This window comes from Mastigoproctus giganteus, chromosome 7 (genome assembly GCF_048544385.1).
Source record: "Mastigoproctus giganteus isolate SK-2022 chromosome 7, ASM4854438v1, whole genome shotgun sequence".
NCBI lineage: Eukaryota > Metazoa > Arthropoda > Arachnida > Uropygi > Thelyphonidae > Mastigoproctus > Mastigoproctus giganteus.
The window spans coordinates 187,014,450-187,031,308 of record NC_143581.1 but is presented as its reverse complement, the minus strand read 5'-3'; the positions used below and the strand labels follow the sequence as shown (position 1 = coordinate 187,031,308).

Here is a 16,859-nt window from a genome sequence, read left to right as displayed (position 1 = left end):
TATTCTATAATTGAGTAAATCTTTAATTCCTTTTTCTGATAGTTACATTTGGTGTTTTATCTAATTTTGTACATCCTTTTACAAATCTTAAAAATTTCATTTCTGCAGCTTGTATTCTATTAATGTCTCTTTGCTTCATAACCGTAAGGAAGTGTTGGTATTGCCATTACTTTGTAAAATTTCAATTGTGTTTCTTTCGTTGTTTTCTTAGCCAGAGTTCTTTTTATTGTTCCACATATTTTGAAATTTCTGGTTCATACCTTCTTCGACATCATATATTATATCACATCCTAGATATTTAAAAGGTTTCACTTCTTCTAATATTTTATTGTCTATAACTATTTTTGTTCTCAACGTATTTTCCCCCTTAAAAGCCATTGTTCTAGTTTTCATCGTTGATATTTTAACTTTATATTTTTTGTTATTTGGTTTAATCTAAATACTGCTCACTATCTTGAATAATTACTTTATCAAATGCAAATAACAGTGTATTGATCCTATACTTTGTATTTAAATATATCCCTGAATTAATTTCCTCTTTCCATTTGCATATCGTGTCCTCGATATATATGTTAAACAACGTTGGTGGCAAGCTGTCTAACTCCTTGATTTATTATACTTTCTCCTCTTAATTTATTACCTGTATCTATTACTATTTTTGTTCCTTGATATAAACTCTGTATTATTTTTGTAAGATGCTTTGGGTATCCTTTATTACTCAATATGGCCCATAGTTTTCGCCTGTTTACTCGATCAAATGCTTTTTCATAATCTATAAATGCTAAATGCTTTTCTAAATTAAATTCTTTTCGTTTTTCTATTATTTGTTTTAATACAAATATATTATCTGTACATGATCTTCCTTTTCTGAACCCTGCCTGTTCTTCTATTAATATTTCTTCAGAGATGATTTTAATTCTATTATTTAATATTTCTGTACATTTTATATACTTTGTATTTAGTACGCTAATCCCTCTGTAATTCTTTGTATCATTTCTATTTCCTTTTTTAAATATTGAAATAATTTTTGCTATCATTCATTCTTCTGGTGTTTTATTTTGTTCCCAACATTTATTAAATAAATTTAGTATCATGTCTTTTAAAAACCTTCCTCCATACTAATAATTATTATTATTTTGATTTTTTGCGCATTTTACACTACGTTATGAAAGTCATAAAATAGCATAAAGGGAATAAAAATTCAGAATTTAAAATCTGGAAAATGTTTGGTGTCAAATATTAGAAGAGATTTAAAATAGGGTCTCCTGACAATTGAAATAAAATATGCATAAATTTAATATTAATTAATCGTTGTAGAACCAGCGTACGCAGTATTCTTCTTCATAACTTTTCAAGCTCTTTCTGGAAATTATAAACCCTCGCACAGTGGCAGCAATTTTGCTTTTTCAGGAGCTCTTGAAGGTGGCACAGTGGATTCCAACAATTAGACAACTCTACAACAGAATACATGGGTTTGTATCTTTTAACTTGGTATTCGGAGAATAATATGACAACGATTGAATGGCCCATTCTAATGCGATTAGCGCAATATAAAAAGTGTAAGGAGAATTGCAATGCGTCTATTTTTAGCACTTTCTATCATTCAATTACCAACGGAAGACAATGAGAAAGTTCATTTTAAGAAGTCTTGGTTCCGTGGCATGTTTTTAACATTGCGCAAAACATCTATGATGTAAGGAGATAACTTCTCTTAAATAAGGTTTTCAAATTCGTCTTGGATGAAACGAATATTTAAGAGGGATATCTTATCAGCTTATTACTGGCTTGATGTACACAGTGAGCACGGAAATTGGACTATCAAAATTGAGGATTATTTTTTAACTAAAAACTACTACACACTAGTTGAGTTGGATAAATGCTAGTACTTTGGCTATGATGCTACCTATCACAAATCATAAAACAGCCTGGGGTGAGATACAAAAAATATATGGCACGTCAATCATTTTAATAATAGCCATTCTCGCTCTGAATCCACATTAAAATATACATTCTTCTCAGATCTTTATGACTAATCCATGTACAAAATATTTTAAACGTTATACAATCTATTTATGCAGTCAGATCTGATATTTAACTGCATACAAATTATGTTTCAGAACACTTTCCTGTAAGTGATCATATGAATCCCTTTCAAAAAACCATTTCCTTTGCTGAATTACTCGATTTCTTGAAGCTCCCTGACATATGTACAACTGGGTATAAACGAGCATCAGCATATAATGGTAAAAGAATTTCGAGTTGTTAATTATACACGAATTAAATCTAATATTTAAGAAAAATTCAAGTATTAAAATCGATTTCCATAGAGATCTTTCCAGTTTAAAGTTTATTGGAATCAAGGAATCAGTGAGAATGAGTGACGGTGCTGTGAACTAGGTGGTATGTCAATCTTTGAAAAAGGCATTTTGAAAAAACATTGACTGTAAACAAAACGAAGGTAAAACTTCAGGACGAATGCTATAGATCCAATTATATTAAAAATGACTTTTCATGTGAGAATATTTTCCCACTGAGGATGTTAATGGCATCAGTTCACCATTGGACCCCGAGCAGACTCTCTTTCCCTCAAATGAAAATGCGCTAAAGTAACACTAAACCAGAAAGTAGGTGAGAGAGACATTATGAACAACTATAGACTAGACAGTTTTACTTCTGTGATAGACAATTCCTCATAGTTCCTGCATTGTATTCTAACTGGAGACTCTCCGATCTTACCCACCACAGAAGTTAAAATCAGTATGATCCATTTGGAGAGGAACGGATTCCTTAATCGGTCATAATGGGTTCATGAAAAGGACATCTTGCCCAAACAATCTAGTTAATTATTATGACGAAGTCATAAAACAGAAGAATGCAAAAAACAACTTTACCACTTTACAAATTTACTAACCTTGATTTCATTAAATCTTTTGTTACAATTCCCCTTGAAAAGCTACAATATAAACAGGAACAACGTACGATTAATGAAAAGATCCTTCATTAGATCAAGGCTGGCTAAAAGATAGAAATATAGCAGTCAGAAATATATATTCATCAGGATAAACCACTCCACCAATGTGAAGTCCCACGGAGATCAGTATTGGAGACTTCTATTTTTTGTAATCCTTATTGACAGTGATGATGGAGGGCAGGGAAACTTTGCGAAGTTTGATGACGATTTAAAGATAAAAAGGATGGATAACGCCGATAACTAGGCCATATTACTTCAAAATGACTTATTTCCGCTACATGAATAGTTTTAAAAAGGGTAACCGGAAATGTGATTTCTGTAATATAAATGTTTGCACCTTAAAAATAGAAATCCAATTACTGACAAGCTATTGGGAGCGAAGTTAAACATGGTTCAGGATGAAAAGGACTTAGGAGTTACAATTCAGTTCAACAGGAAATTATCTTGCAGTATAAACAGGTAGCTTAGAAGCCAAATGGGTCCTTGTCTATCATATAAAACCTTCGAAATCAGGGAAAAAGGTGTATTATCTTATTTTTATAAGATGATGGGGATATGCATTTAATTGTTGAAATCTGCAGCCCACTCGAAACAAAAAGAGAATTTCCAAAAAAAGAGTGCTATAAAGCGTACAAAGAAGGCAACTAGAGTAGATGAAGGGTGCATCGATACCCATATACCTTCCGTGAGCATCGATACCCGTGTAAAGAATGACTTCAAAGGTGCAGACCTCTAAACTTGGCAACTAGACATCAAGGAAGTGCTGTTGGAGGTGAACAAGCCCGTGAAGAAAATCAGTAAAAGGAACGGGAGCGGTATATTTTCACTCACAGAGAAGAAAACAAACAAGGGGAAGCACAAATGAAACTATCTGTAAATATTTCATCGCCAGAAGTTCGGGTTGCGGTTCAAAGAACTACAATCGCGAATTGAACACAACAGAACAGAGCAGACCTTTTGTATGAAACCATCAATGAAAATCAAGGAAATCGATAAGCGCACACAAACTATATGATAAAGAGCTTTCGGGCATTCATCCGCAAATATTGAATACTCTGCCAGAAGTCCCCTCCCACTGTGGATATGTATCAACTCAGACAAAATCACATAAATAAAGGTAGCTGTGCCTCAGGTGTCCTCTAATCAAAATAGGGAGCAGGACCAAGAGGCCACAGGAACTTTCGACAACCGTCCGTAAAGAACTATATATCTCCATACCCAATTGTAGGATAACTACCATACAGCACAAGGGACGGCAGAGGATGGCATACAGGAAAATTTGGTCACACTATCTATTAAGAGATTTGAATATAAAGCCGTCTTTGTATTATTGTGCTGTATTTCTTACAGTGTATTTCAAAAGTACAATGCATTTGGCACATCCATAATTCTACAAACTGAAGCCGTTCTGGCAATGTTAATACAATAAAGAATTCTGTGAGTGAAATTTTGCAAATGTGTGATTAGCGATAAATCTCAAATAATGAACGAAACAACAGCCAGAGGCGAGGGGATTTACAGAATATATATTTTTTTACATAATAATGAAAGTAGCAAGCAGTAATAAAGTAGAAAAATAAAATAAATAAGGAAGTCAGGTAGACACGATGATACAGACACCATCACAACACCATCATGGGCTTATGGAAAGAGGCGTTGAGAAAAAAAAATGGATAAACTGATGCTGGTAATTCAGTCCCGTTTAGTAGGTACTCTTGCATAAATAGCAGGAGTACCTAATAAACAGCAAATAGGTTCCTACTTAGAACTCAGGACAGCGTGTATTCCTCATGATATGTATCCAAAAAAGTGTATAAAGTGTGCCATAGAGACGCTAGTTCACGTTGACTCGGATGCTTCTTACAATTGTTGCGAATTGGACAGTGGCAATTTCTACTACCAACAGCTCAGAGTAAAAATCTACAACCAAACAGTTCAAACCTACCTTATCCCACGGGTGCTTCATTGGACTGAGGTATCTGGAGACACTGGAGACCACTGCATTCTGTTGAATTCCCTGTCATGTTTCTGGAAATAGTTCTGACCTTGTGACATTGCGCATTGTTCTGTTAGAAGAATCCATCCGCTTCCCTGCAGCTATGAAGAAATGTGCCTGGGCCTTCCATGCCAAACATGTATTCTTCCATTTGAAAGAACCCGACACATCTGTAAATTGTTTCCATCTGTAAGCTTTCATTTGGAATCCAATTTCGATGCAGCAGATTGTTGTTATGTCGCCATAACCAAACTACATTGTTGTCATGTGGAAAGTTGAATCCACGTATCTGGCTTATTACACCATAATCTAAGCCTTCCATCAGTATGACACACTAGGAACTCTGATTCATCTGAGCCCACCGTATTCATGATGAGGCATGACGAGTTGTGTGTTCTGAAATGCTTGTTTCGTAACCACTGTTGTATTGGATCGGGTTGTTATTTGACTGGTTATAGCGTTTCTGTTAGTGCCTTTTATGAAGTCGTATTTCCACATGTTTATCTGAAGAGTGAAAACATATTCGTAAAGATGGAGATTTATTTGATGAGAAAAACTCTGGTTGCACAACTACATTTAAAATTTCAGAAAACCGAGAGGTCTGGTCTCCAAATTTGTACAATATTATTCTGTACGATGAACGCTTTCTTGCGGCCATGAATGCCTGATTCCCAACCTTCAATTTACAATCCAGTCTCTACAACTAATTCATCTTCCCATAGTTCTAAAGATTTTTTAACTTCGATGATTCCAAGTAATTGATGATAAACAAATTCGCCATTCCTTCATATGAAAGCCAAACAATGAAAAAAGAGAAAAATGAGTTAATGTTTTCTTTATACGTACAAAATTTTCTTTTGTTTTTGCACATTTTAAGCCTTGTGGTCCAACTTCCCTTCGCATCTGAGACAACTCTCATACCTGATCAACCATCCCATACTGTATACGATAAACTGAAAGATAATACTGAAAACGTAAGCCGAATACCTACCACAGACCACACCAAATTCTGCACTGGGCACACGTGAACGCTGCCCATCTCTTTATTGAACGTTTTCTAATTTCTAATAGTGCGAAATCTAAATTCAGAAAGTCATAACTTCTAAATAATCGTTTTTTTACAAAAGTTGCCTACGTGATGGAGTGAACCCCGTAAATTACTACCTTTTTACGAACTGCAAAATTAATGACAACTGATTGTGCTTATCAAATAAACAGACGGATTTTTTTTTACCATTTCCTGGCGCTTTTATTTCATAAATCCAGGATAATGTTTTTACTTCCCACACAACTTATCAAATAGAAAAAAATGACAACTAATTAAGATAACTAGTAATTTAATTATACAGTTCGTCATTTTTCAAGCCCTTAAAAAATATTAATAATTCATCAATTATAACAAAAAAATTAGCAAAAACGATTTTTATGAGTGAACCGAGAACACCTCAGTATGATTTACCCAGCTTGGAATGCTGCTAGTTGGTGATTCCCAATTCAATGTCTGTAAATTATTTTAATGTGTCATTATGACAGATAAGGGATTCTGCCAAGACATTAGAAAATGCCTCCTTCAGATGGAGTGTGTCTCAAGTACGACCGAGAATCTATATCAAAACCGAGCTTATACCACAACCTTTCAAAGAAATCTCCTTTTAGGATGCCAATCAGCAAACGCATGCTGAGTACAAAGGCACGAACTGAAGTGCCATTTCTTAGAAAGTTTCTAAGTTTCTTATTATTTGTTATTTTAAAATACCAACTCTGACATTTTTATGGTTACATTTGTTTAATTCTATTTAAAATATTCATTCTTTAAATAATATTTTTACGAATAAATCATTCGCATTTCACGTTAATGAACACAGAGAGAAGGGCTCTTCGGTGGACTTTGAAATCGCGGCCCAAAAATTCTAGCTTCTCCGCTAATAACACGCATTTAAATACGAGAATGCTATGCAAGCTTCGTTTAATATAAAATTCTGTAGTTTACTCTTAAAAAAATTATAATAAACATTTCTTGATAAAACTCTGATAGTCTTTATTTTTCATTCGTTTCATACAAATTATGTATATTTTGATATGAATTTCTTGATATGTCAATATGCAGAGAGACGCATCACCCTTTTTACTCTTTATGCCTTAGTGTTTTGGGTAACAGCCCCACATGCACATCTGAAACAGTATATCCGACTGGAGTACTGGATACTAAAATGGCTTAGCCTAATATCTGGAACTCCCTCACCATCTACAAGACAGCCTCACTCTCACTATTGAAAACAACTCCACTTATGCGTAAAATACGCCCTTGCTAACATAAGTTTAGCAAGCGTTCTTGGAAAATAAACACCATCGTTAAGCCTATAGCGGGAAGGCTTGATGCACCAGACATCCGCAGACTCATCATCGAAAATTATAGACCAAGTAATAGAGCAGATACGTTGATCAGCTGAGCTGTTTGGATAACATGTTACCAGCTAAGGCACTTGAATAGCCAAACCCACAAAGAAACTACACGTAGTCCTTAATAATAATGCAGTACAATCCACGTTCGAAATAAATGATTTAGTCAACAATGTATCTTGAAAGGGTTGAAGCTCTTTATAACAAGGATCAATTCGCTGTACACTCAATACGAGAATAAAACAACATTCAACGTCCGTCCTTGTGTCCCGCTCCTCTGCTTCGGAACTTGCCTTCCATGTAAATTAAATTACATCAAAAGTCAGTCAATGTACGTCGCCCAACCCCATTTCAGATTCATCGTCCTTCACAGGCATGTCCCAAGATAGCAACTAATCTCCATGCTATAAATTCCGTCACAAACCGGTGGTTTCACTTTCCTGTTATCACGAAATTAGTCGAAAAGCCCCGTCCGTTTCAGGGAAGCAACAAACTTCTTTTAATTTTTTAACGTGCCAGAGAATCCTAGACGTTTTTTTTTTTTTAATTTTTATGTTTTAATATTTTATTTTAAAGTGTTTTAAGTATGTACTCATTATTTAAATTGGTTTCAAAGCATTTAAATTATTTTTAAAGTATGGACTTATATCTTCACTTACTCAAAGATTTCGGTTTGTGATTCGATGTATTTTTGGTTCGGGTTTGTGGTCCGCTGGCCTCCAATTACGTGGTGCATAGGATCATTGATTTTTGTCTACGACTGTGACGAATCCTTGTAAATTATTAGCATTGTTAATTCAACAACAGAGATTATCAGTACAGAAGTGTTTTACCAACACATCAAAGAGGTAATCCCTCGTTTTCTTTACTAATTATTTATTTATCGAATAAATAATAATTATAATCATATATACTTGCAAAGTATGTACTGGAAAATCGATATATCAAACATTTGCGTTAAACTGCATTTTTTTAGATGCTTTCATAAATGACCAAATGTTTCTTTGATACGCCTAGTCATTCTACCGATTTTCTTTTTAATTTCCTGCAGTAATGAGAAAGGAAAGGAAGTAATTCAAGGCCAGTGGGAAGTAATCCAGGAAAACGGCTGGTATAAAAAGATATTCACAAGCCCTTAGCCTATTCCGTTCGTATTTTACTTTCGAAATTTGCAAGAACGAAAGATGAGTTTTCAGCTTGCCTTATTCCTTGCGGGTGCAGCGTTATGTTCGGGATTCGCATTTCCAACAGGACAGGAAGTACCTCCTGAACCTCCATCAGACACATCTGAGCCTCCCAAGAGAAATGATTTTACGTCTGCTGTGTGCAGTAAGTAATTCGTGATAGGTTTCTCATTTCAGTATGCATTGCAGAGTATTCAATATCTTATTCCTATTTTAAAAAAAAGGTTGTAAATTTTTGTAAATAAACCGTTTACATAAACACCGACTTAAAGGTTTTTTGTACTCCAAAGTTGGAATATTCTCTGTGACTGCTACAGTTTTCATTAGAGATTCGTGCCCGTAACAACTTCACTTTTGTTAATGGTAGAAACGGGCTCCCTCATTCAAAACAAATTGTTGATTCTACCTTCACAGCGTGAAAAATGTATCCTAGTAGTATTTCGGCCATCTACTAAAAGATATTATTCGGTTGTTAAAATTCCATTAAATATATCTTTGAAGTCAAGAATTCTCTTCGAACGTGAGTTTTAAAGTTTATGGACTACTAAAATTCTTAGTTAAATTACTATTTCAGAATAGGGAGAGTTGTTTTTAGAGAGAGGGCTGTTTTGGGGTGTTTGTGTTCATCAGCAACCTCGGACATTGCGTCCTAAGCCACTAATTCGTTTGGAATAAGCAAAGTGACCAAGAAAATATATAGGAGCGTAATTTAGAAAAACCGACAGTCCAATGAAGCCCCTGATTCTCATTTTACAGAAGAGAGTTATCAAATCTGTATTCTAATAGTCATCTAATACGTGTAAGACATTTACAATTACAAATATCTTACATTTGTAATTTAATCTTTTAATTTTGTTAATTTGCAATTACAATTGTAATTTTTTTAACAGAACATTATAAACATTGCCCTATGCTCTCTTTTTTGACTCATGCGAACGAATTAGGTTTTATTTATAGTTAAGTAACAATGGCTGTTTTTAAACACACTATAGCAAAATAAATTAGGAACCACATGCAATATGGCCTTAGTTGCTAATGCTCCAAATAAACAAACTACAAACATGAACCACATAAATAAGTGAAAAAAAATAAAAAACGAAGAAATAGCCTGAAATAGCCCCACTTTTTAATTTTTGCTTATTTAAATAGGATAAAGCTTATTTTAAAAAATTCTGGTCTTGAAGCGTAATGTGAACATTTGGTTTTTAATTAAAAATAAATTGATTAAATTTTGGTGGAAAAATGCTTTTAAAACAAAACTTCTCAATCTAACAAGGATATAAATGAAACTTTCTTCGGTTTTCTTTTCGCAGAATCCGAAAATTTTATCATGAGCCCAATTCTACTTCACAGAACACATCACATCTTTCACATTAGTTTCAGAACAGCAAAGAATATAAATCCATTGTCTTTGGACTGTGGGATAGGTTCTGCTTGCTTCAACATTAATATTTTTTGAGTTTCTGCAGGGCCACTATAGCCCTTGTTTTACCTATACATTTATATGTCAACTAAATCCCACCTAACGATTCTTCAGCAATAAACGCCTAAATTGAAGCGTGAAAGAGTTGACCACAACATACATTGAACTCCTTAAATATTTGCTATTATATACAAATTTACATTGTATTTAGAAAACATCATCATTACTCACCAAAATAACAAATACTTCCGGAAATCACTTTAGAACAGTTTCAATGTGGCTTTTCATCCAAACTGCTAGGATGCCTCTCACAGCCTACAAATCAGTACTCCTACAGAACAATAATATTAGTAAATATCACTAGGACTGCCAGGAATTTTAAATCAACTACTCAAGTGTATTATGCGCATGAATTGCGTGTGTTCTCTATCGATTTACCTATTTTGCTGGACAAGAAACCGAGTTTCCATTTGGGGGAAACCTTATTATCTACGCCTCAGACCGATCAACTCAGCCAAGAAAGGAAAACAGCGGCTTTCGAACCATAGAATTTTCCATCCGGTGTGAGAAAGACGGTGAAGATTCCAGTGTGCTACACGCGCAGACAACAACGATGGAATAACATGCTAACTCAATACAGAATGCAAAATTATGTTGAATATAGTCTCCCTCCTCTTTAACGAATATCGTGACTACGAATATCATGACCTAAAACATACGATTAATTTGAACATAACAATCACAAAGAAGAGATAAATTCTCTTAAGTGATTACACGAAGAGTTCTTTCCAATGGAGTTATTTATAAATTAAAAACTGTTATTCTGATTTCAGGGGACGAAGAAAGCCGAAATAGAATTGCAGACTGTGTTAAGTTACCCACTGGCGAGGTAAGAATACACCTTTGTACTGCACTCTTCTCTCTTAAAAATTAAACGAAACTAATAAACTACTCAATTAAAAATGTACATTTAGTTATTGTTCCCTAATATGTTATTTGATGGTGTAAAGTAAAATTTACTCTTTAGATCTCTCCTTTCCTTTAAAAAGTTAATAGAAATTTCTTAGCATCAGCAACACACGGTACACTACAACTCAGGTGATTTTTAGTGATTTACAGTACACTAAATATCACCTGAGTTTTAGTGTACTGTAAATACAATTACTTATAACCTTTACGTCAGCCTTCAAAAAAAAAATTCACTGTGTTGTCCCACATTTATTATTTGAGTTAAAAATAAAAAAACACATTCATTTTATTGCACTTCGATAGCGCGTTTCTTTTACTAAGTAACTCTCCTTTTGGTGACAAAAAGGTTGCTAAGTAGTTAGTTAATAATTGTATAAAGGTTATTTATAAATTATGCGAAGAGAAGTATTTTTTAACAAATTTCAAAGCTGGAGTTGTCCCGGCAACGTGGGCTCAGAGAGCCAAAGTTGGGGCGGCGGCGGTGGAAAGACGCCTGCGCAGAGTCTTGCACGGCCCTTTTCTGCCAGTTGCTTCTCCCAAGACTAATCGGTACTCCAGGAAGAAGTTGGGGTCGCTACTCTCCAAGACTTTAATCGCTTCTCCAGGAAGACGTTGGAGTCGCTTCTCCCACCCTTGTCGTTCACAACTGGAAAGACTGAAATACAGTTTTCATTAGTTCCTCAGTTTTAGGCCAAGCCGGGGTACTAAAAACTTTTTTCAGTTACCACAAAGCTCTCTATTTGAGATACTACACTAACGACCATTCGTGACTACGAACAATTCATCCTGAGTGCCCAGCACTCTGTAGATGACCGATTTTTAACAGATCAGCTCTCAAAGCATGAATATGTACTCATCACGTACAAAATGCAAAAAGAACTGAACATTATTTCTTAAAATCAAAAGCAGTTATTCGCATAGTTGCTCTGTGATGTTATACCTTTTCTATTCATGTTTTCCATAATACTTCATTATTCGCTACTTTCTTACTTAGTCTCAAATTTATTGCCGAAATTTTCTACTTATACAAAAAGAAAATTGATGAATAGGTAATGAAAAAAAATGATCAATGCGCATAAACCTGAACTTTTCATATACATCAAGTGATGTTCATTATCTGCAGATGACCGACCATTGACCAATCTCTATGGCTACTTGTGGATTCACATCTCTGCAGTTCTATAATATTTCTTCTTCCATAGCCTTAGAATCACTTGTCCATCCGCATTATTTTGGTCAGCTTTTCAGAATTTTAAAATGAAATTATGCCGTATGTGTACTAACTTAAATGGATATCTAATGAAATTTCTTTCTATAGTTCAAGGAGGCCCTTTCTCAATGTTTCTCGGAATACTACCCTCACAGTGACCACCCAGAGTTGACTTATGTCAATCATATTTGTACAGACACAGCAAGAGAGGTATGTACTTTATTGAAACATATTTAGTACGCCATTACATCAGTAAAAGATCCCTATCTATGTTAATGAATTAATGTTTTAAAAATATATTAATGTCAGTTTGCAAATACAAGACAACTTTTATACAAATTACAAATAACGAAAATACGTTTTCGGTGTTGCTGCCTTAAATATTGCCCATATTTCTCGATTTCTCTCTCTGTAATGGATATCCATTACAGAGAGAAATCGAGAAATTGGGGGACACTGAACCCCAATTTAAATTTTAAGAAATTCAATTAGGAATTTTTATTGTACTACCAATTTAGGGCGGATACAGGATTCTTCTATTACTTAAGATTAAAAAGTTTAACCGTCCAAAAGTGACGCAGCTAGACTTGATGCAATAAGTCATTGTCATATTCTCTCTCTCTCAATATTTTCAAGTTTCCGATTATGTGGACTACAGAGCTTCTCGCAACTATTCACCTCAGAGGAGATCTTATTGAAGTTTATAAGGGTCTAAGAAGGTTTGGAATCTTCGTTGATTCAGGAAAAAGAATGAAGGTGGAATTTTCACTGTTATAACCAGAACTACGCCCTTAAATTCAAATTTTAGTTGTAGAGATTCAGACTAGATTATAGTATGTTTTATTTTAGCTAGCCAGTCATTGATTACAGGAAAAATTAACCTCCAGAGATATCACTAGATTCAGTAACTGATTTTTTTTTATGCTCCTGTTCCGGTCTATCCAACCTATTTCTTTGCTGGTTAAAGCCAATTTATACACCGTTTCCTTAATCTTCATTTTTTCGTTCTTTGGGGAATTACGTAAAGCACTCAGCGATTTTATAATCACAGATATTTTATGTTGTGATTTTCAACTTGTAATTAACAGACTCTTACTTTCTTTATATTTATAGGTGGGTGAATGCATACAAGAAAAAACTGCAGATGTGGTAAGTATTTTCTGAAGAAATTTTCTTCCAGCTTTTAATAGAAATAGTTTTCTTTAAATTTTCAATTTATAAGTCACTTGAAATAAAAAGTTAAAATGCCCGCATTGGAATACGAACTCTTCTGATACGTCGGTTAGCCTTCTCTGACTATATAAATGAAACCCACAAGATGATGATACACTGGTTCGCGTTTAATCTGGCATTGTCCTGCCTTATATTCGACAGCTCAGTTACTTTACTTTTGCAGGAATGCGTACTTCAGATGGTATTGTGACACCTTGGAATAAATTAAGTTTCTTCAAGGTACGTTGTAACTAAGGATGCTATGGAGGAACCGAATTTTTCTGTCTGTAGAAGAAAATGAAAACCTTTCAAATGTTTCGCCAATTAATGTCGATGCTCGAAGATATCATCGCTTGAAGTCGGGGTGTTTAGAAAGTCCACTTGCGGAGTCCGTATACAAGTCTGGGACATTCCAGGAACGCTCATCAACACGTACTAACACCGTTCATAACAATATTTATTACTACTGTATTCAAAATAATTTATTAAATCAGTTTATTTCCCAAAAAACCTTGGGTCACCCTGGGACGGCTCTGTGCCAGAAGGGTGTAAATATTTACAGACTAAGGTGCGAGGAACACATGCACAATAAACAAGAGTACATGCGTGCTCGACCCGATTACACGCATTTATAAGTCACTTGAAATAAAAAGTTAAAATGCCCGCATTGGAATAGGAACTCTTCTGATAAGTCGGTTAGCTTTCTCTGACTATATAAATGAAACCCATATAATGTCGATAGCTACCTAAAATAAATTGTAAAGAGCAGAAATGCGGACAATAATTTTTTTTTTAGTTTTCTCCTAAAACGTAAGACATTTTGAAACAATTGTTTGTACACAGGTATATAGGCCTTTGATTATATGTAATGACATGGTTTAGACCTCTAAGGTCCACTTAAATACAGAATACTTAAATGCTGAAAAGAGATTACCTAAGTGCCATATTTTCGTAAGCCCTTCTTTTTTCTAAATAATCTTTTTTCTAACCTACCACTTTCTAAGTAATAGCTTCTTCCCAATACCTACTGCAATTAAGTTCAATGCCATCTCTGGGTTCCATCTACTTGAAACGTATGACCCAAAATAGCATACAATACATTGAGGAGCCACTACATTAGGTACACCTACCAAATAGCAAGGAGATCTCAATTTTGCCTACAGAAAATCCTGCATTCCTCATGCTTTGGATGCAATTATATATATTAACGAGATGCACGTGCCTTCAATTGCTTCCCACCGTTATTGTAGTTTGGATGGTGGACGATCTCTGGTCCAAAGTACTCCTAATCAAAACCTACTGCTCGTTATGTTTCGAAGTGATAAAGGTTAATCAGTGTAATAGAATTCATGTATCATGTTTAGTGTGGGTTGGATTGTTTACATTAAGTGACTGGCCACTTGGCCCAGACAGTTGCAGCAACCTTTAACCATCTCTGGTACTTGGCGCGGGCTAGTTTAGTGTCTACGACACGAATGCTTTCTTCCAACAGAACCATCCCCCTTGTCTTGCCCAAAGACAAGGAAGAGTACACCCACTCAAGGGTTAAAATCTAGCACCTATTTGAAAATAAAAATATAACCCCATTTAGATCAATCCAAAACCGTCCAATTCGGAATGGTCCACAATGGGTTAATTATATATCAAGTAGTCAGAACACATCGTTTGTCTTAAAAAAAAACCCACAACAGTCCAGTCTTCAAAAGTCACTCTCGTGTTCCTGGATCCAGTTCTGTACAATTCTGGCATTGTGATATGATGCATTTTCCTGCTTGAAGAAGAAGTTAAGACGAGTCGTGCATTGGGAAATGCCTCTTCGGTTACCACAGCTGGACTGGATTATTATTTGACTGACCGTAGCCCTTCTGCTTTCCTGCATACGTTTTGTCATTATCAATTTTTGTTAGTGTTGTCAATAATTATCTTAAATTAATTTAATCTAAATTGAAACGAATTACATGTGAACGAAAACAAGGGATTCTTATATAAAAATACATTTCTAAATATGAATCGCAGTCATTTAACAAATTGATTTTCAAAAAACCCGCTTTTTATTCAAAGTTGATTCTTTCGTTTCTGTCTAAAGATGACCTTCAAACGTATCCAGGTTTGAAGTCATTAAACAGATTTTAATATTCTAAAGATTTGAAAAAAAAAAATCTAGTTTGAGTACTTCCTAAATTTCTCTAATTTTGATTATATTTCGGAATACAAACTGGTAATTCGTTTCGATTTATTCAGTTAATCATAGACATTTAATCCCCTCCTTTAAAACCGTTTAACCTTCCCTCCCGTCCCCTCAAATCAAATTCTTCGAATTCAAGTTGACAGTTTTTAAGCATGCCCAGAGAAGAAACTAATTCTGAGCTATTTCTGTACCACTTTCAGCCGCAAGACAGTGAAGATTTCAAGGAAGCTGTGGTAAGTATTTTTTCTTCTTACATAAATCTTATACTGAAGTAGACATTGAATTCCATATTTAGTTTCGCGAAAATTTTATTTCTGTTAAATTTATTGAATGAAATTTAAGAAATTGATTTAATTAAAAAAAGAAAAACCTCGTATAATGTTTCACTTTTAATTCTATAATAATTATAAACGAACTAACACAAACTCTTAAATTTAAAATATAAAATTATATTTATATCTAAAATACGATATACATAATTTTATTTCATGTTTAAAATATGATGAATGTGTATGCTCAGAAGCAATATATGGTGATAGTTTTAATTTCATTTTAAGGAGTGCATATATGAATTCGTTGAAGAGGTGATGGGAGTGCGCAGCAACATTTGAATTCAAAATTCCGAAGAAAACGAAACTAATGCTAAGAAGTAATCCCCAGTTTCTTATCCACATACTTATCCAGTCACCATTTCAACTGATATTATAAATGTTGTTTTCTTCAGAATATAAATAATAAAAAAGTAAAAGAAGAGTTGAAATCGTTTTTGAAATATAAAGTCAAATTCTTTTAATTCAAAATTACTTTTGGTTTCATTCATACATGTTTATTTGAGAATCAAAATATTGAAGTAAGAATATATAAATTTTTAAAAAATATTTTAGAAGAAGGTTAAGATTTCTCAGATTGAACAGCCATTAACATCGACGACGTACAGCTTTTATGTAATCATTTCAAGCAGTTTGATAATCGATTCAATCAGATTTCTTTTTAGTTATGAAATAGTTCTTCCAACATTTACATTCTGATTATTCTGAACTTTGCCACTGTTTTCATCTTTATACTCTATAATTACTTCTTGAATAGTTATTCGCTATATAAAGCTATTTTTCTGTTTCTCATTCTCTTCTTGTTTTCTCCTTTTTAACTGTAAAGCGATAATTTCAACTACTTAAAAAATCTAGGTATGTTTCCTTAAAGAGTAAGTTTTTACCAGTAAGACTATATCTTCATTATCAGACCTAGATTAAGTGGATTATACACTACCCTGGAAACAAATATCTGGATCCCCCTTGTGTCCATTGAA

At 34.1% G+C, this 16,859-nt stretch overlaps 1 protein-coding gene across 1 annotated transcript; it reads left to right on the top strand.

Annotated features, from left to right (window-relative positions):
• The first annotated feature begins 8,526 nt into the window (after positions 1 to 8,526).
• On the top strand, positions 8,527 to 16,238 carry LOC150083419 (uncharacterized). The gene is made up of 6 exons (XM_090377262.1): positions 8,527 to 8,696; positions 10,808 to 10,863; positions 12,262 to 12,363; positions 13,267 to 13,302; positions 15,754 to 15,786; positions 16,111 to 16,238. The coding sequence occupies exons 1-6, from the start codon at positions 8,552 to 8,554 to the stop codon at positions 16,162 to 16,164; spliced, it is 426 nt and encodes a 141-aa protein (XP_090233388.1). The 5' UTR covers positions 8,527 to 8,551; the 3' UTR covers positions 16,165 to 16,238.
• Positions 16,239 to 16,859: the final 621 nt, after the last annotated feature.

What these genes read in the sequence shown, in the direction of transcription:
- LOC150083419 (XM_090377262.1), top strand. Translation starts at nt 8,552, where the DNA reads ATGAGTTTTCAGCTTGCCTTATTCCTTGCGGGTGCAGCGTTATGTTCG. An exon ending in TTTTACGTCTGCTGTGTGCA is followed by an intron (nt 8,697 to 10,807) that starts GTAAGTAATTCG and finishes TTCTGATTTCAG; the next exon opens with GGGACGAAGAAAGCCGAAAT. An exon ending in TTAAGTTACCCACTGGCGAG is followed by an intron (nt 10,864 to 12,261) that starts GTAAGAATACAC and finishes TTCTTTCTATAG; the next exon opens with TTCAAGGAGGCCCTTTCTCA.